The 24,908-nt window shown below is 50.7% G+C and overlaps 1 protein-coding gene across 1 annotated transcript in view; it reads left to right on the top strand.

Annotated features, from left to right (window-relative positions):
* syn2b (synapsin IIb) overlaps positions 1 to 24,908 on the top strand; it is a 628,186-nt gene that overhangs the window by 580,693 nt on the left and 22,585 nt on the right. Inside the window, exons 10-11 of the mRNA XM_072472583.1 lie at positions 6,985 to 7,134; positions 14,809 to 14,875. Of these exons, the coding sequence (XP_072328684.1) occupies positions 6,985 to 7,134; positions 14,809 to 14,875 (217 nt within the window). The remainder of the gene's footprint in view (positions 1 to 6,984; positions 7,135 to 14,808; positions 14,876 to 24,908) is intronic.

Below are 24,908 nucleotides of genomic sequence, written 5' to 3'. Positions count from 1 at the left end.
CTTTCTTGCTCTCTCCATCTCGTGCTGTCTCTTTTTCACTGTAGGAATCAACAGCTCCCACCTTAGTCAGGAGGACTGCCAATGTGTCAATGTGGGAGGACCTCCTATTTGCTCTCCAGCTTCGGGAACTTCCCACTATACTTATTAAGATGGAAAATGCACTCTCTGTCCATTAATCGGCTAATCCTGCAAACGCTGTCGTTGGTCAATTATTCCTGACACGATGCGGGTCAGGGACACATGTTTGGTTCCAATAACGGAATCCTGATCCCAAATAGAAAACCCAGCCTGGACGTCTTTGGGCTGTGGGAGGAAACCGGAGCACCCGGAGGAAACCCACGCAGACACTGGGAGAACGTGCAGACTCTGCACAGACAGTGACCCAGCGGGGAATCGAACCTGGGACCCTGGCACTGTGAAGCCACAGTGCAAGCCACTTGTGCTACCATGCTGCCCCTAATATTGTTAGGTGGATTGGCCATGCTAAATTGCCCTTAACGTCCAAAAAAGATTAGGAGGGGTTATTGGGTTACAGGGATAAGGTGGAAGTGAGGGTTTAAGTGGGTCAGTGCAGACTCGATGGGCCGAATGGCCTCCTTCTGCATTGTATGTTCTATGTTGTTCTAAATCCTGTCGACCCAGTGAACATATGTAGCAAAAGATATCTTTGATTTTTGATTTGATTTTTTTATTGTCACATGTACCGAAGTACAGTGAAAAGTATTTTTCTGTGGCTGAGGGAATTGTCTACATAGTAGACAAAGGAATAATCAACAGGGAACATTGACAAATGGTACATCAACAAACAGTAATTGGTTACAGTGGAACAAGGGGCCAAACAAAGCATATACATGCCTCAGATCTGCAAGAAAACATAGAAGAACATTGTTAGTAATTATATAAGAAGAGGCAAATAGTTTTAGTAGGTCAGAACACTGATCGAAGATAAAAAGAAAAGGGACGGGGGAGAGAGTTCGCAGAAAGTCGCCATGCTCCAGTGCCATCTTGGAAAATCATCTGTAAGATATTTCTATCGAAAGCAATAAATGTTATGTCAATTGATTACTTTAAAATGACCTGAATATCTATATTGGAATGTTATTGAAGGTCATCAGGATGGCACAGACATGGGCTATTAAATATTCCATTGACCGTAATGGTTTGTGTGTTAATGGGTTCATGAAAGTGTTTTCAATGCGATGCGTGATAACACTTGAATAAAGAAAATTTGGAATAAAGTAAATGTTGATATAGAATCAATAGGTGCTGCTGCTCTGACCAGCTATATATTACATAGACTTAGAAGTTTACAATTAAATCAATTCCCTCTGTCATCTTGAGATTCAGGAAGACACATCATAGAAAAAAAAATCTTGAACAATTAGCTGTGGTTTTCTATCTATATTAGATTAAATTAGTTGGGTAAACTATTAAATTATTGCATGATTGTGCAAACCAACCTGTTGTCAGTCTGGCCTCTTACTTGCTTAGTTGATTCTCTAACATTTCAAAACTTGGAACTGTAATCTAAGACATTGGAACTGTAATCGAAGACATTGGGCTGGATTTTTGTGGAGAAGGTGCAGAAATTCGAATTGGGAAACCTCTCTCCCCGGCAGGCCTGTCTCCTTTAAAAAGGCCCCCAACTGCCATATTTTCATTCCGGGGAGACAGAGGCGGGAAGGAGTCAGGCCCGCTGCTTCTGAAGGCAGGTCTGAAGCAGTGAAGCAGCCTGGAATATCCACCTCCGTTTACCGGGACATCAGCCCAGTTTTAATGATGAATGGCAACCCTTCAAACTCTCACCTCTCATGTCCTCTCCCTGATCCCTCACATTCCCCACTTCAGCTCCATACCCCTCATATGACTCCATGGCCCCTCATATTTCCCATGATGCCTTTGTGCACCCTCATCCCCATGTATCCTCCATATCCACTCACTCAGTATCTACTATGGGCAAACTTCAGTAGCCTGTATTTGATATGTAAATAAAAACAATTAAACTTGTGTTCTGGGCCAGGGTTTAGAAAACTCCAAAGTATGTCATGGAGTTCACCTGACTGTTTATTGATTTTGGTTATGATGAGCACACGGGTCTGCCTTTCAGGTGTTATTTAACAGAGGCCTTAAGCACTTTTAATCAAAATCAAAGTTTATTCTACGAATTTAGTTAACATTTTTATAAACACACACAGTCAGCATTTTTATCAACTACCAACATAAATACCCCACACAGCTACAGTACTCTATGTAAACCCTTAATAAATTCCCACTTTAGCTGTTCCAGTTTAATAACAAGATCCCATAAACCAGAAAACCGTTTTCAAAGGCCCAGCACACAGCACTCAAGACCTGGTATGGATGCTCTTGTTTCCTTTCCAAAACAGCAGGCTGAATTTCTTCCAGAAAACAGTTATTTCCTTTCAAGTTATCAAGCAGTCTGGAACTGCTTTTAAAATGCAGATAGAGGAAAAACCTTCTTTCAATCTATGCAGAACAAAACCAGTTCAAACTCAAAGCGAAAGTAAAATTCAGAATCACAGCCAGCTCCCAACTCAAAAGCAAAAGTAAAAACCCAGTGCCACAGCCCAGCTCCACCCACACAATGACATCACTGAAGCCATGTGATAAGACAATTATTTCTTAAAGGGACACTCCCATGACACTTGTAACAATCTAATAGTGCTTGCACGCAAACACACTTCATACCCAAAAGCTCCCATTGATAAACCCCCTTCACAGAAATGTATCAAAGACAGAAAATCCTTTAATAACCTTTTAAAACTGTCAATCAAGATTCAAACACAGCCCCATGCTGAGATAAGTGATTTTGGAGCTTTTGAAATTTAGCTTGGCATTCATATGAGGGTCAGATATAATAATAAACCATGGGACATGTAAACAGTTGAGTCTATCAAAACGGAAAGATCAGAGGGCCTTTTTTCTAAGCTACACCAGATGCCCTAACAATCAAAGCAGTCCAGGACCATGCAGGAGCTTATTTTGCAAAGTGAAAGCTGCTGAAGGTCTTGGGCGGGATTCTCCATTTGGGAGACTATGGACGACATTCTCATTTATCCAAAGCCGATTTCATAATCGTCGATTGGGCGAGAATCTCTTTTAACAATGGAATCATGGGCGGCACCGTCACCTGAAGATCCTCCCCTGATGGGCCGCATTCACGATGGCACGGGGGACATGTGGTCCCAGGCATACAGGAATCCAGTGCGGCTACTGCGGACTGCATCCAGCGCCACCACAGTTGGGCAAGAGCCGTGCTGCTGGCCGCGGGGGCTTCGAAGAGGACTGGGGAGACTGGTGGGGGTGGCTGGGGGCTGGCGAGACCGTGTCCAGGGGGGCACTATCTGGCAGGTTGGGTCAGTGCATGGCCAGTGCCATGTTGTACGGCGTAACCAATGCAGGTCGTCACCGTGCGCATGCACGGTCACGGATCTGGCAATTCTCCAGCTGTTTATTTTGTGGAGGCCGGGCATTTTGTGTGGTGCGGCTGCTAGTCCCTCACCGATCCTCCAACCGGTGAGGGGGCAACACCGATTTTTCCCACATAAAACGCCATGGATCCTCAGGACATAGCCTCCAAATCGGAGAATCTGGCCCTATGTTCTTCCACCAGAGATGAATTGCAGTACTTTTATGATAGATTTGTGGTCATGAAGCAGGTTTCAATTCTGTATTCTTTGCCATGCAAATTTATGCATGGTTGGAATGCAAGGCGATTCCCAGGGGATCCCGCTGTCAGGCCACCTTCTTGAGCGAGTGGCCTAATGGCAGAATCTCACAGCCGGCACCTCCCGTCATCACAAATTGGACACAAATACCCCCTCCCCCACCGCACCGCAGAGTGGCCATGAAACCTCCACATCGCAGACTGCCCACGATACCCACTTCCCCCCCCCCATGCACTGTACAGCAGCCCACCACCGCTGAATTGTCAGGGAGATCCCGACCCCCAAGTACAAGGGTGACCCAGACACACCACCGAACCCTGTAATAGGAGGACACCCCACAGGGACCTCTGTAATATGAGGCCTCCCCACGGGGACTCCTATAAGAGGGGATCCCCATAGGAACGTTTTTAAGAGGGGGATCCCCCACAAGGACCCCTGTAAGAGGGCACCCCAACAGGGACTCCTGTAATAAGCCGCTTACCTTCGAGGAATGGACACGTGGACCTGCCAGGTAAGCAGTACAGCTATGCTGCTTCCCACAGCCCCTATCTGGACTGCTCTCTAACTTCCAGGAAGGAGTCTTTTTTTCTCACGGGGGGGGGGGGGGGGAGAGAAAAGAGTGTGTGTGGGATCTGTCTGTGTCTGGGGCCTGTATTATTTCTTGTGTCTGAATAAAGCTCGTAGTCTTACAGTTGAAGTAGATGCTTTATTTGTACGAGTTCATTCTCTCTCCAGCCCTTACACTATGTTACATCTGAGCAGCCTGTCTGTGTCCTGGTCACCAGCTGCCGTTCCTGTGAAGAGTGCCTCTGACTTCCTGTCTGTCTGTATTTATACATCTCCCGTGCTCCCTCTCGTGATTGCTTAGTTATAGTGCATTTACATTGACCCCTTGTATATATACACACAGATATGCAGATCACTACATTCCCCCTTTTTTCTTTTACATATTTTCTGTACTGTGTTAAAGAAAATTGTACAAAACAGTTAGATTAAATATGATATGTATATCTGTACAAGTGGTGATGATATTGGTTATTATACAAAGCCAATTAATATTTATGAGTCCAATCTTAATTAAAAAAATTATGAGTCCAACTTTATGAATTTATTTTTCTTCTGTTGTTGAAGTGGTGATGTTGATATTGTAATGTCTGTGAATGTTGTCAGTGTTCTTGTTTTTAAGTAACCAACAAGTCATCACAAGGTGTTTGAATGGTCGAATCACTGATGTTGACTGACGTGGACTTTTTTCTGTGCATGTATAGATTTAGTGTGTCATCTGCCTTGAAAGCTGGTGTGCTTGTTTGTTCTGGAGCAAATGTCAATTTGTGAAATTCGTTGTCATGCCATGGTATGTTTGTACTCTTGTCATTGTTTTGGAGTGTGCTGTTGCATTGTCCTTCATGTGCAGAGTTGTACCATGTTGTACAGCTCGTTGTTTCATTGTTGTTTTTGTTGTTTCTGTCTTTGTTGTTTTCGTTGTTCTTGTTGTTTTTGGAGTGCTTGTTGTAGCTGTTGTTGTCTTTGTTATGCTTCTTGTTGTTGTTCTTGCAGTTTTTAATGTTGTGCTTGTAATTTTTGTTGTTGTTCTTGTTTTTGTTGTTGCTGTTGTTGTTCTTGTTTCTGTTGTGCTTCTTGTGGTTTTTGTTGTTCTTGTTGCGCTCAATGACTGTTCCGTGTGGATAATTTGAGACATTCTCAAAGTTATTGGTGTCAGTGTCCTTTGTGGTATCTGATGTTACATTGAGCATTTCTTCTTGAGGATTGTAAGAATGATCTGATGTTGCATTGATCTTGGTGACATCGGTCATTTGTGGTGGATTTGATTCCTCTTCTTTGCTTCTTTGGTGCTCCTCTTCTGGAGTAATTTCTGGTTCATTTGAATCATTGTTGGTTTCTTGGTGCTCCTCTTCTGGAGCCAAAATCTTCAAGATTTCATTTTCTTGTGGGTAGTTTAGAGTGGATGAGGTTTCAATTGACGTGGCCTCTCAGGACTCATGAGGAGCCCTATTCTGATTGTTGAGTGTTTCTGTACAGACGAGCTGAGATCTGTCAGTCTCGATGTGATCCTGCACATCCTGCATGTCGATTGTGATCACATTGTCACTGTTTTAACAAACAGTGGGTAAACTTGCATTGTCTTCTTGTTGATTATGTGAGCTGGATAGACTTTCATAGTCTGCTTCTGGTTGCTCAGATACGGTGGGTAAACCTTCATGGTCTTGATCATGCATGGCATTTGCTATGGAGTGTTTAATTGCTTCCATTTTGGAGTCTGTCAATGAGCACTCTGTGGAGGCTTGCATTGCTCTCTCTGTAGAGTCTTTCATCGCTCTGTGTAGAGTCGTGCAGTGTTCTCTCTGTGGAGTTGATCTGTGCTCTCTCAACGGAGTCGGTCAGTACTCTCTGTGGGGTGTCGTAGTTTTTAAAGATGAATTTTTGTCATGCGTGCCTCAGCGGCTAGGCCAGCATTTATTGCCCATCCCTAATTGCGCTTATGGTGAGCTGTCTTCTAGAACCGCTGCAGTTAACGTGGTGTAGGTTAACCCGGTGTTGTTAGGAAGGATGAGGCCGGAGGGCAGCACGGTGGTGCAGTGGTTAGCACTGGGACTACGGCGCTGATGACTCGGGTTCGAATCCCGGCCCTGGGTCACTGTCCGTTTGGAGTTTGCACATTCTCCCCGTATCTGCTGGTTAGGTGGATTGGCCACGCTAAATTACCCCTTAATTGGAAAAAAAATAACTGGGTACTCTAAATTTATTTTAAAAAGGGAAGGATGAGGCCAATTGGCAGCAGGGTGGGCAGGCTGTTAAAGGGCCTTCCCACCATAGACTTAATTGGTATAGAGGCTGGAAGATGGTGGTGTGCCCACCCACCACCTTCCTGCCTGATTAAATTCCCCATCGCCACCAAACTAAACGCAGGGCCAGCACAAGATTCCACCCTCTATCATTGCAGTAGCCTTTCTTTGTGTCAGTGGTACCCATCTGAGTTTATATCAAATGATCTGGACTCTTAGAATACCAATATAAAAGAGTATAATTGAAGTTTTCTGCAAAGGAAGGTAACAGCATGTAATCATATTGAACTGCTTTTGAAAAGTACCACACTGAATTGGAATGTGAATGGGAGCATGCAGCTACAGACTTCGATTTGCCTGGTTTTGCTCATAGCAGACAGGCTCTATCTTAAACAATGCAATGTTTGAAATCAATTCTTTTGTTTAACCAGGACTTAGAATGAAACAATTTCTCACCAGCGAAACAGGTACACCTTTATGATCTTTTACAGGTCATGGACTGTACAATGCCATTAATTGGCGAGCACCAGGCTGAAGACCGAGAACTTCTAACTGAACTAGTTTTAGCCAAAATGAACAAACTGATACCAAGGACACCTATTCCATCACCTCAGAGACCTGCTGCCACGCAACAACCACAGGCAAGCAAAACAGAAAAAAAATATTAATTCATCCAATGTGCTTAACCTTTTTTATTGTGCATATTTGAAGACATTGAAATCTTTCAGCAATATTTGTCACAATAGAAGTAATATGTTGATATTACACTATAAAATGTCAGTAATGTTTCGTACCTCGGTGTAATCTAACTCCAAATTACCCTCCCAGTAAAGCAACCGGGTACAATATTATCCTGGCTAGACTACTGATGGTTTAATACTAATGTTTCCTTTTGTCATTCATGAAAAGGACTGGAATCTAAAAACAGAATTCCTTACAACAGTAATTCAGTTTGTAGAACAGTTAAATTTTCCATTCATAGACTGATTTTATAAAGTATCATTCTGACTATAGCTGCAACATTTCCAAGTTCAACTAAACTATCCGCAATATCAACATTCTCCTATAAACCAACAATATATGGCATTTAAACAGCATTTTAGCATTTAAGCAGCTTAACTGAGAGCCGTCTTGGTATCTCTAGTCACACCAATTTTGGCTGAAATGTTCTGCTGTTGCAATCACCTAACAGCTCATGTGGCCCCAGTTATTTTCATGTAAAATTTAGCAGCTCTTCATGATAATGGGGGTGGGTGAAGTGTATCAAAGCAAAGACATAAGGAGCGGGATTCTCCCGTACCCGGTGGGGCGGGGGGACCCGGCGGGACGGAGTGGCGTGAACCACTCCAGCGTCGGGCCGCCCCAAAAGGTGCGGAATCCTCCGCACCTTCAGGGGCTAGGCCCTCCCCGGAGTGATTGGCGCCCCGCCAGCCGGCGGGATAGGGGCTTGGCGCCATGCCAACCGGCGCTGAAGGGCCTCCGCCAACTGGCAAGAGCTGGCGCATGCGCGGGAGCGCCAGCGCATGCTGGCGTCATCCCTGCGCATGCACGGGAGGGTTCGTCTCCGCATCGGCCATCGCGGAGAACCACAGCGGGCGATGCAGAGAAATAGAGTGCCCCACGGCACAGGCCCGATCGCGGATCGGTGGGCCCCGACCGCGGGCCAGGCCACCATGGGGGCACCTCCCGGGGCCAGATCCCCCCGCGACCCCCCAGGAACCCCGGAGCCTGCCTGCGCCGCCAGGTCCTGCCGGTAAGGGACCTACTCTAATTTACGATGGCGGGACCGGCTACAGGCGGGCGGGAATTCGGCCCATCACAGGCCGGAGAATTTGGGCGGCCCCGGCGCCCATTGAGTCGCGCCAGACCCTGCCATTCTCCGAGGCGGGGGCGGGATTCACGCCGACCCCTGGCGATTCTCCCACCCGAATGGGGGGGTGGAGAATCCCGCTCCAGAACCTTGGGCATGATTCTCTGTTTGAGATTAAGGGCTGGATTCTCCAATTTTGAGACTTCAGTGCTGACACCGGCGTGGGAACAGTGGCGTTTTACGACAGGAAAGCCGGCACAACAGCTGCACCGATACAGCAACTTTAAATGGGCTAGCACCTTCACCATGTGGAACGTAATCAATAACAGGCTAAACAGTGCCGGATTCGCCAGGTCCATGATTGGCGCACATGAGGCTCAAACACGGCAGCTGCACTTAAACGTTTCTCCACCCACACACATCGTCCTAGCCAACAAGATGGCTGGAAGGAGAGCAGCGCCATGGTCCAGGGACGCTGGGCTGGACATCCTCCTGGACACCATTGAGGAGAGACAGATGACCCTATACCCCGGCTGGGAGGAAGGCTGCCAGGCGCCGCTGTTCGCCGTGCCGCTCACGCATATCCCTCCCCCACCCCGCACCCCTGACGCGTCGGTATCCGGCCCCATCGTTGCTCCCGGTCCTGGGGTCAGCGCCATGGACAACGTCGCCCGGACTGGCCAGCAGTGCCGGAATAAACTCTATGACCTCCTCAGGGCGGCCATGGTGAGTTGGTACACACCCACAAACCTAAACCTACCACCACCCCCCCTCCCCCCGCAGGGGACGGCCGAACCCCCACCCAACTCCACATGCCTGCACCCATGCCAGTCGCCATGGCAGAGTGCCCTAGCCACTGATGGCCACCATCTACCCAAACCCTGGGCTGCATGTGTCGGACCATCTAATGGTGTAGTTGTTTGTGTTTCCCTCTCTTCACCCCCCCCCCCCCCCCCAAGAGAAAGCCGCACACAACCGCTGGGAGTGGGAAAAGACCGGAGGGGGACCAGCAGACCTGTGGCCCCTCACCGTGCCCGAGCAGAGGGCACTGGACGTGGTCAGCGGCCCAGAGGAAAGGGAGATCACCGAGGTGGAGGTCAACGGCGGACGAGCAAGTGAGACCCTGCTTTGTTGAGGATCCTAAATTGTTTATTATACACACACAATGTTAATATTCGTCAATCACACACAAGTTGAACTCTAAACTAACACACAAGAAAGACCTTAACTAAACTTCCAGGTGACTGACAAGTACAGAGCCGATGTGGCCTTATCTGGAATTGGTCGCCTGGCAGTGCTAGATGTCTGTTGCTGGTCGTCTGTGTCCTTGACTCTGGTCCGTCTGTGGATGGCGTGGATAGTCCCCTCCTTGGCTGGTGAAGGTATCACCGTTGTTGCCGTCGGTGGTCGAGAGAGCGAGTGGTGGGCTGCACAGGACCTTTTACCCTTTACCGGTTTTGCGCGCTTTTGGACGGTCCCAGGTGGATGTCCACTAGATTCCCCACGCCCTCCCGGCCCGCTGTCTAATGATACATGGCGTCTTGTGTCTTACAAGACCTGTCGGAGATGGTGCCAGTCCATCCGGAGCTCTCCGCCGCCAGCCAGTGCCAGAGCCGATGCCCCCCAGACGGCCGAGCACCGACAAGGAGAGCAGCCCGAATACCAGCCCTCCGCCCAAGACTCAGGACACCCCGGAGCTCGGCTTGGAGGAGGACATGGACCTTCCATCACTGTGTTCTACACCCTCCACCATCTCAGAGACTATCACCTGGGTTGGGCACATTAGTGAAGAGGCTCCGGGGACACTATCTGGTGCGCACTGCACATCGCATCTGATACAGCAGGTCTGAGCAGCCGAGGGGCTGAAAGGTTGGAGGGAAGGCCAGCCCCAGGAACCAGCTACCGTCCAGATCGGTCCCAGGCTCCTGGAACATCCAACCCAGCCACAGTGGAGATGCGGTCAGAGACCCAGAGGCCACAAGAAGGGGGCTTCCAGCACCTGCAGGCACAGGTGGAGGATTCCATCCACGTACAGGATCAGAGGGTGGTGCCGGTCATGTGTGCCACCCAGGCCGAAACCGCATGGATGGCATCTGTGGTGGAGGCATTGGGGGGCGACAGTTTCGGCTATGGATCAGCGTGTCCAAGGACTGCGGCATTCCGTGTAGGCGGGGCTGAGGCCCAGGACAGGGCTGCCCTCTCATAGGCAGCCATGTGCCAGAGCCACCTAGACATCGCAGCGGCACTCCTCGGCATGGCTGGGAACGTCACCGGCAATGCCCAGGCGCAGGCCGACATTGCGCAGACATTGGGAAGGATGGCCCAGTCCCAGAGGCAGGATGGACCAGTGCAGTCCCCAAAGGTGGACCGTTCTCTCGCCCACTCTTTCCCCCCCCCACCCCCGCAGAGTGAGTTGTTGTTATCCTCCATCCGATGGGCAAGACCCGCTGTCACTGCCAACCCAGGGCCTCCAGCTCGTAGCGCCGCAGGTATGGATAATGGAGGGGGGGTACATGCGGGCGGTTTGGCAGTGTGAGGGGTGAAACTGGGATGTGGTGTCCGTGCCCCTGGCCAGCAGACCCCCCCCCTCCACCTCCGCCCTAGTTAGTGAACCTTGAGGCGATCAGAGCGTCCCGTGCGCAATGGCCCTGGTGATGATGTCGTGCAGCCTTCCCTGCCTGCCTGTGTCCCATGTCCTACACGTTGTCCCCCTCCCCCACTTCTTCCTCATCCTGCTCCTCCAGCACTTCGCCCCTCTGCTGCGCAATGTTGTGCAGGATGCAGCAGGCCACCACAATGTGGGCGACCCTCTCAGCATCATACTGGAGAGTCCCAACAAGAGCACCGTCAGGATGCCAAAGCACCGCATGATCACACTCCTGGTCGCTGTATGGGCATTGTTGTAGCTGGTCTCCACGTCGGTCTGTGACCTCCAGATAGATGTCATCAGCCACGGCCGCAGCGAATAACCCCTGTCGCCTAGGAGCCAACTCTGCAGCCAGGTAGAGGGGGGGGCCCTCGAACATGTCAGGAATCATAGAGTGTGCCAGGAAGAAGGAATCGTGAACACTGCCCGAGTACTGGGCACAGAGGTGAATGATGTGCAGCTGATTGTCACAGACCAGCTGGATGGTCATCGAGTGTTATCCCCTTCTGTTAGTGTAGAGCGGCCTGTTATCCGCCGGTGCCCGTAGGGTGACATGCATCCAGTCTATTGCCCCCTGGACCCAGGGCATTCCGGCGATGGCAGCGAACCCCGCCGCATGGACATCCTGGTGGGCTCGGTCCACATGGAACTGGATGTATTGTGGCGCCTGGGCAGATAGGGCTCCCATGACTGCACGGATGCACCTGTCTGTGAGATCCCAGACAGATCCCCACTCAGCGACTGGAAGCACTCCGTGGCCTACAAGTTCAGAACGACTGTCACATTGATGTTTACCGCGAGCGGGTGTCCTCTCCCACACCCCTGAGGTGCCATCATCTGGCAGCTGTGTCGCACTGTCTCCCTGCTCATCCGGAGTCTCCGACGGCATGCCCGATTCAGCAGGTCCTCGAATTGACAGGCGGCGCCGATACACGCGAGGCCTCGTGGCGCTCCTTGGCACCTCCTCCTCCTCGGCCTGGGGCGGCCAGCCCTCCAGCCTATGCGGCCACCACCTGCCCCTCTGCAGCCCGGTCCTCTGGTGGCCGTTCCGCTACTGCCCGCTCAGCTGCTGCAGCTTCCCCCTCCTCTCCGAGCGGCTCTCGCTCACGCACCCGCAGGGCATCTCGCAGGGCTGCGGCCATCACCACAGCGGCCAGCATTGCTGGTTGATGTCCAAATGCCATTGTCTGCAGGGGGTGAAAGGCCAACATATTAACAGGGCACATACTCCCGTGCCCAACCAGGTTCCATGGGCTACATGGTGGCCCTGGTTGGCACTGCAGGTCCCGCCGACGCATATCCCTCCCCCACCCCGCACCTCTGCCCCATCGGTATCCAGCCCCATCGCTGCCCCCAGTCCTGGCGCCCTCCCTTCTGCTAGGGGTACCATTGGCTGGCATTGCCCTAACTGGCTGCTGCCTTGAGTGTGGCCCTAGGTGGTCTCCCAATGGGTTGCTTCCGGTTGGGCGGGGTGTTCGTGGGCGGGGGGGCAGCTGTGGCAGGGGGTGGGGTGCGGAAAGGGCGCACCCAAAGGGCCAGTGTCACTGTGTAGAACCAGGGGCCGGGGTGGGTGGTCAGTGGGGAAACACCCCGCCGGCTCAGCCTGTCTCCTCCCTCCCCCGGCCTTGGGAGGGAGCCCCCCCACCGCAGCCAGCGTGTCCAAGCCGGCAGCCCGCAATCACTCCACGCCATTTCCTACCTCCTCTCTCTCGCTCAGCAGCCACAACGCCAAGTTCACGATTTTTAAAGTCACAAGTGAACAATGCTTTCGGGAATTCAGCTCATCGGAGGCAGTGACACGCTAATGATATGCCTACTGTACTTTTACCCCGTGCGGTGAGCGACGCATTTACGCCAAATTCGGAGTGCCGGAGCATCCCGATTTGGCGCCAAACCGGTGCGTACCGCGATTTTTGAGTCGTGATTTTGGCCGTCGGCAAACAGAGAATCCCACTATAGTGTTGATGCCAATGCAGCATTCATGGACTTTCACAACAGCAAAACTGGCACCGCACCTGGACCAATTCTATTACTGTGGAGGGACTAGAACCAGCGGCACATGGAACACAATAGATTCCCATGTAGGATTCGCCCGGTCCGTGATTGACACACGGGATGCTGACAAGCTACATGTACATACACATTACAATCCCCACACACACTCATCCCAGCCGACAAGATGGCACTGGTTGTGCTGGAGCGCATCTGTACAGCTGATGGGACGCCTGCGTCCAGAGGGCACCCATTGTGGGGGGGGGGGGGGGGGGCCACACCTATATGAACGATGGCCAATGTTCACAGTGGGCTGTCAGCCGCATGGACAGCTGCATGGCTGCCTTGCCAGCTGCAGCAATGGTGTTCAGTGTCCATCCACCCCGAGCCCACCTCCTGACCACCCCCACTACTCCCCCAGCCCTGGCAGAAGTAACCCGGTGCGCAGCACAACTGTCAGCAAACTATGGCGATATTGGACACTTTCCGTAACCCCTCTTGCTCCCTCAGCAGCCACCACGCCGGTTTCCACGATTTTTAAAAGCACACATGAACCACGCTGTCGGGAACTCAGCCCTTCGGAGGAGGAGAATCGTGGAGACCCCGGGTCATGCCTGCTAATGATATGCAAACGGTGCTAACTGTACGAGCATTCCGGAACGCATTGGCATTGTTGTTGAGGTGATGGAGAATCGTGATTTGCCGTCAAATTGGCGCCTGCTGCAATTTCGGCGTCGGAACAGATTCTCCACCCAAACCCATTTCGCGATTTTGCCATCGGCCAACGGAGAATCCCACCCATTTTATGTGAAAACAGAATCTGCCAAGGTGAAATGTTTGCTTTTTTCTCAAATTCGCGTTTTGAATAATTATTTTTAACCTACTGCTTTAGTGATTAAATATGCTGATCGTAAAAATGCCACGCTTGTCTGAAGTATTTCACTTATGGCTAATAGGTAAATGTTGGTTACATTTAACAGTTCCTTTGAGTAGCTACTGGTGGCAAATCTGGGGCAGGATTCTCTGACCCCGGGGCCGGGTCGGAAAATCAGTGCCATTGGCGCCGACGCGACGCCGGTCGGGGGCCACTCTACTCGGCCCACCCGGCGATTCTCCACGCAGGATGGGCCGAGTGGCCGCCGAGATAGCCCGAGGCCCGCCGACGCGTTCACATGTGGTCTTACCCAGCGGGACCTCAGCATCCATCCTGCGGTGTGGGGGGGGGGGGCCTAGTGGGGAAGAGGGGGGATCCAACCCTGGCGGGGGCCTCCACCGTGGCCTAGCCCGTGATCGGGGCCTACCAATCGGCGGGCCGGCTTCTCCTGGTGGGGGCTTCTTTTATCCGCGCCGGCCCCTGTAGTTCTACGCCATGTTGCGTCAGGACTGGCGCGGAGAAGGAAGCTAGCGCGCGCATGCGCGGGTTCGTGACCGGCGCAGCACGCATGCGCGAATTTGCGCCAGCTGCAGCACGCATGTGCAGACCCGCGGCTACCGTTCGTTGCTCCTGGGGCCTGTCGACGCCGTCGTAAAACTCGACAGCGTTTACGATGGTGTCAACACTTAGCCTCAGGATCAGAGAAACCCGCCCCTGAACTCCTTATACCAGTATTACCAATGCAATTCTCCAGCCTCCCAGCCACGTGATTCTTGGTGGCACGACAATCGTGGGTGGCGCGGTTCTCTTTTCCCACCACAGTCAATAGGAAGTCCCATTGAAGTCACTCCTTGCCGCATGGAAACTAACGGACGGACGGGGGGTGCGCTGACGACAGGACCAGAGAACCCCACCACCAGTGAACACCCCAGAGAATTCTAGCCTATAGCTAAATACCAGACTTAATTTGGATTCAATATTTTCTTTTGCAGGGTGGAAGTTTGAAGGAGACACAGATACAGCCAGGCTCATTTCCTCAGCAGCGACCACCACCACAAGGTTGTTTACAGTATATTCTCGACTGTAATGGCGTTGCAGTAGGACCAAAACAAGTCCAGGCTTCCTAAAAAAATAAAAAAGGATGGTGATTTTTAGCTAAAACAGAAAAGTTTTTCTGCGCAACTTTTGGCAGTGTTTCAGTGCTGACCTGGACTGTGTTTTTCTATGCAGTGTCAATTGTACTGTCTTATGTTTATTTGTCATTGTTTGTGCTTGTAATTGATGGCTATGTTTTACTGTACATTTTGTGACCTTGGAACTGCAGTTTAAGCTACAGTGTTGTAAACAGTACACACAACTGTGCCTATACAGAGTCCAGTGCCGCTGTCATTCAATAGCTAGATATGGTGTTTCAAAGTATTTTATGTTGTGAGGTGAATAGTTTCAGAGTTAATCCTTTGCTTTTACCATGTGCTACTCGTTGTTCTGCATGGGAATTAATGGAACAGGTAAAGATCATTAAAAGCTTACATTTTATATTATTAATTTATGAGTTAATTCTTAGCATTTTTATTTTTGTGCCGATGAGCCATTACTTTTAGTGTTTTAACTTTTTTTCTTACCGTAGTAAGTAAGGCAACTCTTGCTTGTCTGTCACTCTCACAATTATGACATTTTAAGTTTAATGAATCAATTTTGTTTTGGAATGCTTGAGAGAAACCAGAGTCTAGAGAGTAATTTGAGCAAAGGATGACACCAGCAGCTCAAAAGAGGCATTACAAGGCAATATTAACATGAGGTGAATTTTATATATTCTTGTACCTATTTGATTAGAGCCTTTCTCTTTTGTTGTCTCCTCTCCTGCAAATGACAACAATTTGTTGAAAAATGTTCCCAGATCTAAGCTTCCTTCTTTATCTCACTCAATAGGCCCATTTTTGCTTTGAACCTTGTTATTCTTCGTTAAGCTGTTTGTCTGCATGAAGCGCCCCAGTTAAGTCCAAGCGTGCTGTTGTCCAAAACTTCTGCTGTCCAACAGCTACACATACTCACTTCCAAACAATTCTCCCTTCACTAACGTTGGGATATTGATGACAATTATAGCATCTCTACAACTTGGATGGAGCCAACTAATTCGGCACAAAGTGTGGATTGATCCTGGATCTTCATGGGATTAACATTTCTACACATGTATTTATTCATACTACTTATGAATATAATTAAAGATTTAGTGGATTATAGCAAAAGAGCCAGGAATTTAATTTTCTGAATATTAAATGTACACACATCAGGAAAGGATTAACAGGCTGGATCTCTTTCCTTTTGAAAAAAGATGGCCGAAGGGTGACCTAATAGAGGTATTTAAAATAACAAAAGGTTTTGATAGGCAGGGAGAATATTTCCTCTTGTGGGGAAAAGGTTAACTAGACGCCACCAATGTAAGGACATAAGAACAAGAAGCAGAAGTAGGCCATTTGGTCTCTTGAGTCTATTAAATAAGATCATGGCCAGGATTCTCCGAAATCCCGGCCAAGTGTTGACATCAGCGCAAAACCAACGTGAGCGATGCCGGCGTCAACGGGCCTCCAGGCCCAGTTATTCTCCCCATCCTCGGGGGCTAGAATGGCACCGGAATGCTGTGCGCAAAGCCGGCCCGCCACAGCCAGCGCGGGTCCGCGCATTGCGCCACTGACGCCGCGAATCCATGCATGCGCGCCACAGCCGTCTCCGCGCCGGCCTGCCGGCAACATGGCAGAGCCCTACAGGGGCCCAGCGCAGAGGAACATAGGCCCCACCCCCGGAATTAGTGCGCCCGCCGATCGGTTGCCCCCGATCGCGGGCCTGGCCACTGGGGAGGCCCCCCCAGAGTCGGCTCCCCCCCCCCCCCCGCGGAGTCGGCTCCTCCCCCCCCCCCCCCCCCCCCCCCCCAACCAGTTTGGCCCCCGCAGCCAGAACGTCGAAAATCTGACTAACTCAGCCTTGAATATATCCAATGTCACAGCCTCCACTGCTCTCTGGGGTGGAGAATTAGATTACCAACCCTCTGAGAGAACAAATTACTCCTGATCACTGCCTTAATTTCCCCTTTTAAACTGTGCCCCCAATTCTAGATTCCCTCACGAGGGGAGAACATAATCTCAGTATCTACCCTTCAAAGCCCCCTCAGGAAGTTATATGTGTCGATAAGATCACCTCTCATTCTTCTAAGCCCCAATGAGTGTCAGCACAACCTGCTCAATCTCTCTTCATAAGACAACCCCACCATCCCAGGAATCAAATTAGTGAACCTTTGCTGAACTGCCTCCATTGCAAGTATATCCCTGTTTAAATCAGGAGAACTAAACTAGGCGCAGTGCTTCAAGTGTGTTCTGACCAATGCCCTATACAGCTATAGCAACATTTCCCTACTTTATACTCCATCCCCCTTACAATAAAGGATAACATTCTATTTGCCTTCACAATTACTTGTTCTACCTGCATGTTGACTTATTGTGATTCATATACAAGAACCACAGATCCCCCTCACCTCAGCATTCTGTAAGCTCTCACTGTTTAAATAATAGTTTTGCAGGCGGCATGTGGCACAGTGGTTAGCACTGCTGCCTCACGGCGCCGAGGACCCGGGTTTCACCCTGGCCCCAGGTCACTGTCTGTGTGGAGTTTGCACATTCTCCCCGTGTCTGCGTGGGTTTCACCCCCACAACACAAAGATGTGCAGGGTAGGTGGACTGGACTGGCCACACTAAATTGTCCCTTAATTGGAAAACAATAATAGGATCCTCTAAATTTTTTTTTTTTTAAATAATAGTTTGTTTCAGATAGTTACCAAGAAATTCAATAGAGAATTGAGAAGAAATTTTTACATTGGTGAGAAGTGGGACTTGCTACCGCAGGGAGTACTTAGAGCTAAACAAGCATATGAAAGAGAGAGAAATTTAGGTGGGGAAAGGTGGGAGGAGGCTCGAATGGAGCATAAGCTCCGGGATAGACTGGTTGGGCCAAATGGCCTTTTTCTGTGCCGTACATCCTATATAATTCTCCACTAATGAGTCAATAAACTTCAGATCGTCAGGTTACAAACAGATTAGTGATAATTTATGAAGAAAATTATATAATACACATTGTATTATCAATTATATTATTCTTGTATTTTAAACGGTAACTTGCAGAGGGATGATGCACAATTGGGCAGATGGAAAATGCAATTCGTGCAAAAGTTAGGAAGAACCGATGAGCCAAAAAGTGTATGGATCTTGCTCAGGGGTGAATGACATAGATTGTGTGAGCTTCTATTTATACCACATGTTACAACTTAGATTTCTCAACTGGTATTGCACTTTTTTAATAGAACTTGGCAGCTAGAGTTAGGGTCACCGAAGTTTTAGTCAATTGATGTTCTGATGTCAATTAGATGTTCTGTGTTCAAACTTTTATTTTAGTTAAGCTTGTGCATATTTTCCTGATTACTCCTTAATATTGGTAGGAGTGCCCTTACGTTTCAGTAACAGGGTTTACGGCGAGATATTTTAAAAAAAATTATGGGCCATATTTTCTTCTGTGCAAAAAAGTTACATACCCTATTTTCCCAGCATATTTTTGAAACCAGAAAACATCTAAATCTGAAACTAAATTCAAGAAATTAGTTGTGTTGCTTAGCAAATAATAGTATCTTTTAAAGACGGGGAGGAATCTTACCAATAGATAGCACAGTGTCAGTTTCGTTGAGAAAACTGGAGTGAAACCCGTCGATGGAGTCAGCGAGATTTCTCACAGAATATCATGCCACTTTAAGAAAAGTTTTTCTCTCAACGGGAATCACGCGCGGGTGCCCTCCCGCTGATTCACTCGCCCCAGAGAAACTTTTGCAATCACTGGGGAGCTCCATGTAAACCCCTCCTCAGCACTTGTTCCAGATCCATTCGAGTGGGATGGCAGCACAGAAGCCAACTCTGCATTTTACTGATGGAGCCCTGACCAGACTATTGGATGGGGTGCAGCAGAGATGGAGTATAATCTACCCGCAATCCAAGAGGCGGCTCACCAGCAGGGCCACCATCCCCACCTGGGAGGCAATAGCCAGCTCCCTGCGGAAGGGGACTGGGCAGGAGTGCAGGAAGAAGTTGATTTATCTTCTTCACGTGGCCAGGGTAGGTCTGCCACCTCCAGTCTCTCACTGCACCCCCTCACCCACCCCACGCACCACCAAAGTGATCTCCCACCCATTGACATCATCATAAAGCCCTGTTACCCACTCTCTCACCCCACCCCCAACTCAGGTTTGCTCCTCGCATCCTGCTCCCATGCCAGTCCCACACATTCATATCCCAACCAACTGAATTAGCAGTGATGCCGCCTAAACTCTCCTCATCTGCATCTGCGCAGGACAAACTAGAGCACAACCACGGCGCAGTCACCTGGAGTCATGCACAAGCTTAGAAACCTGACACTGCATGAGGATAGAGCACTTGAACTGGCCGGGAAGGAGCCTGACCGTGCCTTTGCTGATGGCGAAGTGGGGGCAGCGAGGAAAAGTGAGGACCCTCAGGACACACAGTCATACCTCAAACCTCGCGTGAGTGACAATCCCACAACATTTATACCCCATGATGTACTAATGTCATCTCCCTCCCATTGCAGGACAAACAGTCAACTAGTCCAGACCATCTTCGTGCCCCCAGGAGGATCCAGAGTAGAGCAGCTCAGAGGCAGACCTCTCCGATCCCACCCTCAAAAACGGGTCATAGCTGTCACCCGCACCCTTCACCAGTGCAGATGCTCTCACCTCAGTGGGAATAACTAGTCAACAGTCTTCTGGGTCACTCACGGGTAAGCACCTCACAGATGAAGACCCACAGCAGGCGGAAGCAGGGACGTCCCAGGGATCAGGCACTCAGCTGATGGAGATGCAAAGACTGACTCAGGAAGGGATGACTGCATCCCTCTTGAGACTGCAAAGTCGACTGGAGGAGTCCAATCGTCTTCCGTCCTAGGAGATGGTGCCGTCACTCAGACACACCAAGGCCAACACTGCGAGAGTGGCATCCGCTTCGGAGACCTTGGTGCAGAATGCGCACTCCATGACAGGGATGTCCACTCCATGGCTGAGGATATGGCCTCCATGGCTGAGAGCTTCAACCACAAGGCGCAGGTACTAGTGGGAATGCAGGAGTGTCAGCGCCAGAGGACTGTGGGGCTTCTGGATCTCACTCCAGCTGTCCCTCTATCACACGGAGGAGCACAGAGGCCCTCAAGCACCCGAAGGGAAGAGAATTGGGAGGAACCCACCTAGGGGACCCCTGGAAGTTCCCAGCCCATTTGACATCCCCTCCCTGTGGGCAACACATCTCCAGCCACGCACACCGAAGAGGGCAGCACTGCAACACCTGTGCTGCTCGAAGGTACGCCCAGACCCTCAAGGTCCAGGCCCACTAGGGGGCACCTGCTAAAGATATCTCAGGCATTAGGGCATGGAAGGCAGAAGACCGCCTCTACCTCAGCTGTGGACCCTCGGGCATATACCTAGAAATAGTGTGAAGGTGAGGAGGAGTAGGAAACTGCGGCACCTATTGGGTGTGAGTGATCGCAGACAGTAGTTAAGAGAGTGCATCACTGTTATATAGTACTGTAATATAGCACTTGTAATAAATTTCACTTTGTTCACCACAAGATTCTCCACCCTATCATTTCATGGGCCCAAGATTCACAAACTCTTGGTGCTTCATCCCTGTGCAGTGAGAATGGCAGGACTATGTCTCTGCCACCTCCCACACTACTGACTCATTCAAGACGCCCTGCTGCCCTCCCACCCCCAGCATCAACACTCAAGTCTCTCATAGCTGCCATTCTTCTCCAGTGATGAGGATGCCATGGGCTGACACAGTGCTGAGAGGCTGCCCACCAGCGGTTAGTTGGAGGAACCAACAGGGCCCCTGACATCCGAGTGGATGGATGCAGGTTTGAGCATGTACCACATCTCTGAACCCCATGGAATCGGGCACCTCACTAATGTTGAGATAGCAGTTCCTTCGTATGGTGATGTCCTCACCCAAAGTCTTGCTCATCCCAAACCTGGAGGCTATGAGAGCATTCCTAGCCTGACCGCCCAAGCGGGCTCTGACTATGGCCTAAGGTCCTTCCTCCTCCTCCTCCGCAGGTTGCCCCTCGCTACCCTCCTCAGGAGATGTGGCACTTCTCCATCTCCTCCAGCTCCAGGTGGTCTCCCCTCTGCAGTATCAAGTTGTGGAGTGCAGCAGACCACAATAGTGCGGGACACCCTGTGGAGCTGTAGTGGTGGGCACTCCCTGACTGGTCCAGGCACTGGAATCGCATCTTCAACTATCAGATTGCCTGCTCCATCAGCATGCATGTTGAAGCATGGCCCTCATTATAGCATATTGATGCCTTAGTTTGTGGCCTCCGCACTGGGGTCATCAGCCACATCCTTATTGGGTACCCCTGTCCCCAAGGAGCCATGCCTCCAGACGCTGCTGTCCCTCAAAGACATCTGGGAGTGCCCCAAGATGTAACTATCAAGGACGCTTCCTGGGAAACGGGCACAAACCTGCAAGATTTGCATTGTGTGGTCACAGACAAACATTGAGCGAGTGGAATCACTTGCACTTCATAAATGGCCTCGCATGACTTCCGGTGGCGGCTATGAAGGAGTAAGTCACTCATTTGATGGCTCCCGCTCTGGTCAGACTTTTGGACCTTTTTCCCCCGATTTTCTACCAGACTTGAATTGTAAAACTGATGACAGAGGCAATTGTGTACTGAATTCCCACATCGGTGCATGGAGAGAAGGACTAGAAAAGGCTCGTAAAGGCAGAAACAGAAAAACAAAGAAGGCTTGGGCTGAAGCTGCAGCAGGAGACAGCATGGCGGAGGACCGGACCCCTGGTTTGTCAACCCAGCGGTCAACGTGGCAGCTGATACAAGTTATTCAGGAAGGCTTTGCTAAGCAGAAACAGGACTGTCAAGAGTCAATTGAGCGGCCAGAGCTTAGATTGGACGCCCAAGTTTGGGCGATCCAGAAGGTAGAGAAGCCGCTGGCTGAGCAGGAGGAACATCAAACTGCAGTGGAGTTGGAGGTGGGGATGCTGAGAGACCAGCTCACGGAAGCGCAGTGGGGTGTGTGCATATGTGTGGTTTATTAAAGAGGTTGGGTGGGGGGGGGGGGGGGGGGGAAAACAATAGGTGGGAGACTATCCGCCACCAGGGATGGGGGCCACCAAGCTAGCTGGGCGGGCCAGCTCACGGAAGCGCAGTGGGGTGTGTGCATATGTGCGGTTTATTAAAGAGGTTGGGGGGGGGGGGGGGGACTATCCGGGACCAGAGATGGGGGCCACCAAGCTAGCTGGGCGGGCCAGCTCACGGAAGCGCAGTGGGGTGTGTGCATATGTGCGGTTTATTAAAGAGGTTGGGTTACAGAGTGTTGTTACTAGGTGGGGAGGGGGGGGGGGGGGGGGGGGGGTAAATGTTCTGCTGACGAGGGAGGGACTTGGGCTAAGGGACAGAGAGGAGGTTGGGGGCGGAGGCTGCCTGTCAGCGGACCGGTGGAGGCGCGGGGCATGGGCTGGAAGCGGGCCCAAAAAAGGAGATGGCTGATCGGCGAAGGGGGGGCGGGCAATGAGCCCCCCAACTAGGTTGATCACCTGGAATGTTCGAGGGTTAAATGGGCCAGTCAAGAGGGCACATGTGTTCGCGCATCTTCGGGGACTGAAGGCGGACGTGGTAATGTTGCAGGAGAAGCACCTTAGAGTAACTGACCAGATTAGATTAGATTGAGGAAAGGCTGGGTCAGTCAAGTCTTTCACTCGGGACTAGACTCAAAGACTAGATGGGTCGCGATCCTGATCAATAAGCGGGTGGTGTTTGAGGCGGGTAGAATAGTCTGGGATGTGGGAGGTCAGTACATTATGGTCAGTGGGAAACTGGAGGAGGTGCAGGTTGTATTAGTAAATGTGTGTGCGCCAAATTGTGATGATGTGGAGTTTATAAAGAGGATGCTGGGGAAGATACCGGACCTGGACTCGCACAGGTTGGTCATGGGAGGGGACATCAACACAGTTATTGACCCTGGTTTGGACCGATCAAGCTCGAAAACGGGTAGGGTGCCAGCAATGGCAAAGGAACTAAAAGGGTTCATGGAGCAGATGGGGGGAGTGGATCCATGGAGATTTGGGCAGCTGAGGGTGAAGGAGTTCTCCTTCTACTCGCATATGCATAAAGTGTACTTCCGGATTGATATCTTTATTTTGAGCAGGACCTTACTGACAGGGGTGGTGGACATGGAGTACTCGGCGATCACAATCTCAGACCATGCTCCGCACTGGGTTGACCTGCAGGTTAGTAAGGACAGTAACCAGCACCCGCACTGGAGGTTAGATGTGGGACTTTCGGCTGACGAAGGGGTGTGCGAGCGGCTGAGGAAATGTATTCAGAACTACCTGCAAGTCAACGACATGGGGGAAATTTCAGCAGTGGTGGTCTGGGAAGCACTGAAGGCGGTGGTCAGAGGGGAGCTGATCTCGATATGGGCCCATAGGGAGAAGCTGGACAGGGCAGAGACGGACCGACTGGTAAAGGAGATACTACAGATCGATAGGAGGTATGCGGAGAACCCAGAGGCAGGGCTTTTAAGGGAATGGCGGAGGCGACAGGCGGAGTTCGGCTTGTTAACAACAGGGAGGGCAGTGGAGCAGCTGAGAAAGGAGATCTATGAGCATGGAGAGAAGGCCAGCAGAATGCTTGCACAGCAGCTTAGAAAGAGGGAGTCAGTCAAGGAGATAGGGAAAGTAAATGACGGAGATGGGAACCTGGTTGGAGTTTCAGCAGGGGTGAATAAGGAGTTTAGGGATTTCTACAGTAGGCTGTCCAGGTCAGAACCCCCTACGGGGCCGGAGGGGATGAGGCACTTCTTGGGAGGAGCTGAATTTCCCAAAGGTGGACCAGAACCTGATAGAAGGGCTAGAAGATCGGGTTGGAAGAGATAGTGGAGGGGTCGGGTTGGAAGAGATAGTGGAGGGTCTGAAGGCCATGCTGTCGGGTAAAGCCCCGGGGCCGGACGGGTACCCAGTGGAGTTTTATAAAACGTTCTCTGGGATATTGGGGCCGTTGTTGATGAGGATGTTCAATGAGGCAAGGGAAAAAGGGGTGCTGCCCCCAACGATGTCACAGGCTACGATTTCGCTGATTCTGAAGCGGGCCAAGAACCTGGAGCTGTGTGGGTCCTACAGGCCGATATCCCTGTTGAATGTAGATGCTAAATTGCTGGCCAAAATGTTGTCCTCGAGGATTGAGGATTGTGTTCCGGACGTTATTGGGGAGGACCAGACAGGGTTTGTTAAGGGTAGGCGGTTGGTGGCCAATGTAAGAAGGTTGTTAAACGTGATCATGATGCCCCCAGAAGGTAGGGAGGTGGAGATAGTGATCGCAATGGATGCAGAAAAGGCTTTTGATCAGGTAGAATGAGATTATCTGTGGGAGGTACTGGGATGGTTCAGATTTGGGCGGGGCTTTATTGACTGGGTCTGGTTGCTGTATCAGGCTCCTGTGGCAAGCACACGGACGAATAGGACAACATCAGACTATTTTAGACTGCACCGGGGGACGAGACAGGGATGCCCCTCTCCCCACTGTTGTTCGCGCTAGCTATAGAGCCATTGGCAATTGCTCTGAGAGCCTCAAGGGGCTGGTCCGGGGGGGGGTGGAGCACAGAGTCTTGCTCTATGCAGACGACCTGCTTCTGTATGTATCAGACCCAATAGAGGGGATGGAAGAAATCATGAGGATTCTAGGGGAATTTGGCTGGTTTTCGGGGTATAAGCTAAATATGGGGAAAAGTGAGATGTTTGCAGTCCAGGCAAGGGGACACGAGAAGCGATTGGGGGAGCTGCTGTTTAGATTTGTAGGGGGAAGCTTTAGGTACCTAGGCATTCAAGTGGCGCGGGAATGGGACCGGCTGCATAAATTAAATCTGGCCCGACTAGTAGACCAAATGAAGGACGATTTTCGAAGACGGGATGCGCTTCCGTTGTCACTGGCTGGGAGGGTGCAGACGGTGAAGATGACGGTCCTCCCGAGATCCCTG

Source organism: Scyliorhinus torazame, chromosome 13, assembly GCF_047496885.1.
Source record: "Scyliorhinus torazame isolate Kashiwa2021f chromosome 13, sScyTor2.1, whole genome shotgun sequence".
In the NCBI taxonomy this organism is placed as follows: Eukaryota; Metazoa; Chordata; class Chondrichthyes; order Carcharhiniformes; family Scyliorhinidae; genus Scyliorhinus; species Scyliorhinus torazame.
Note: the sequence above shows the minus strand (reverse complement) of the source record. Positions and strands in the feature narration are given on the sequence as shown.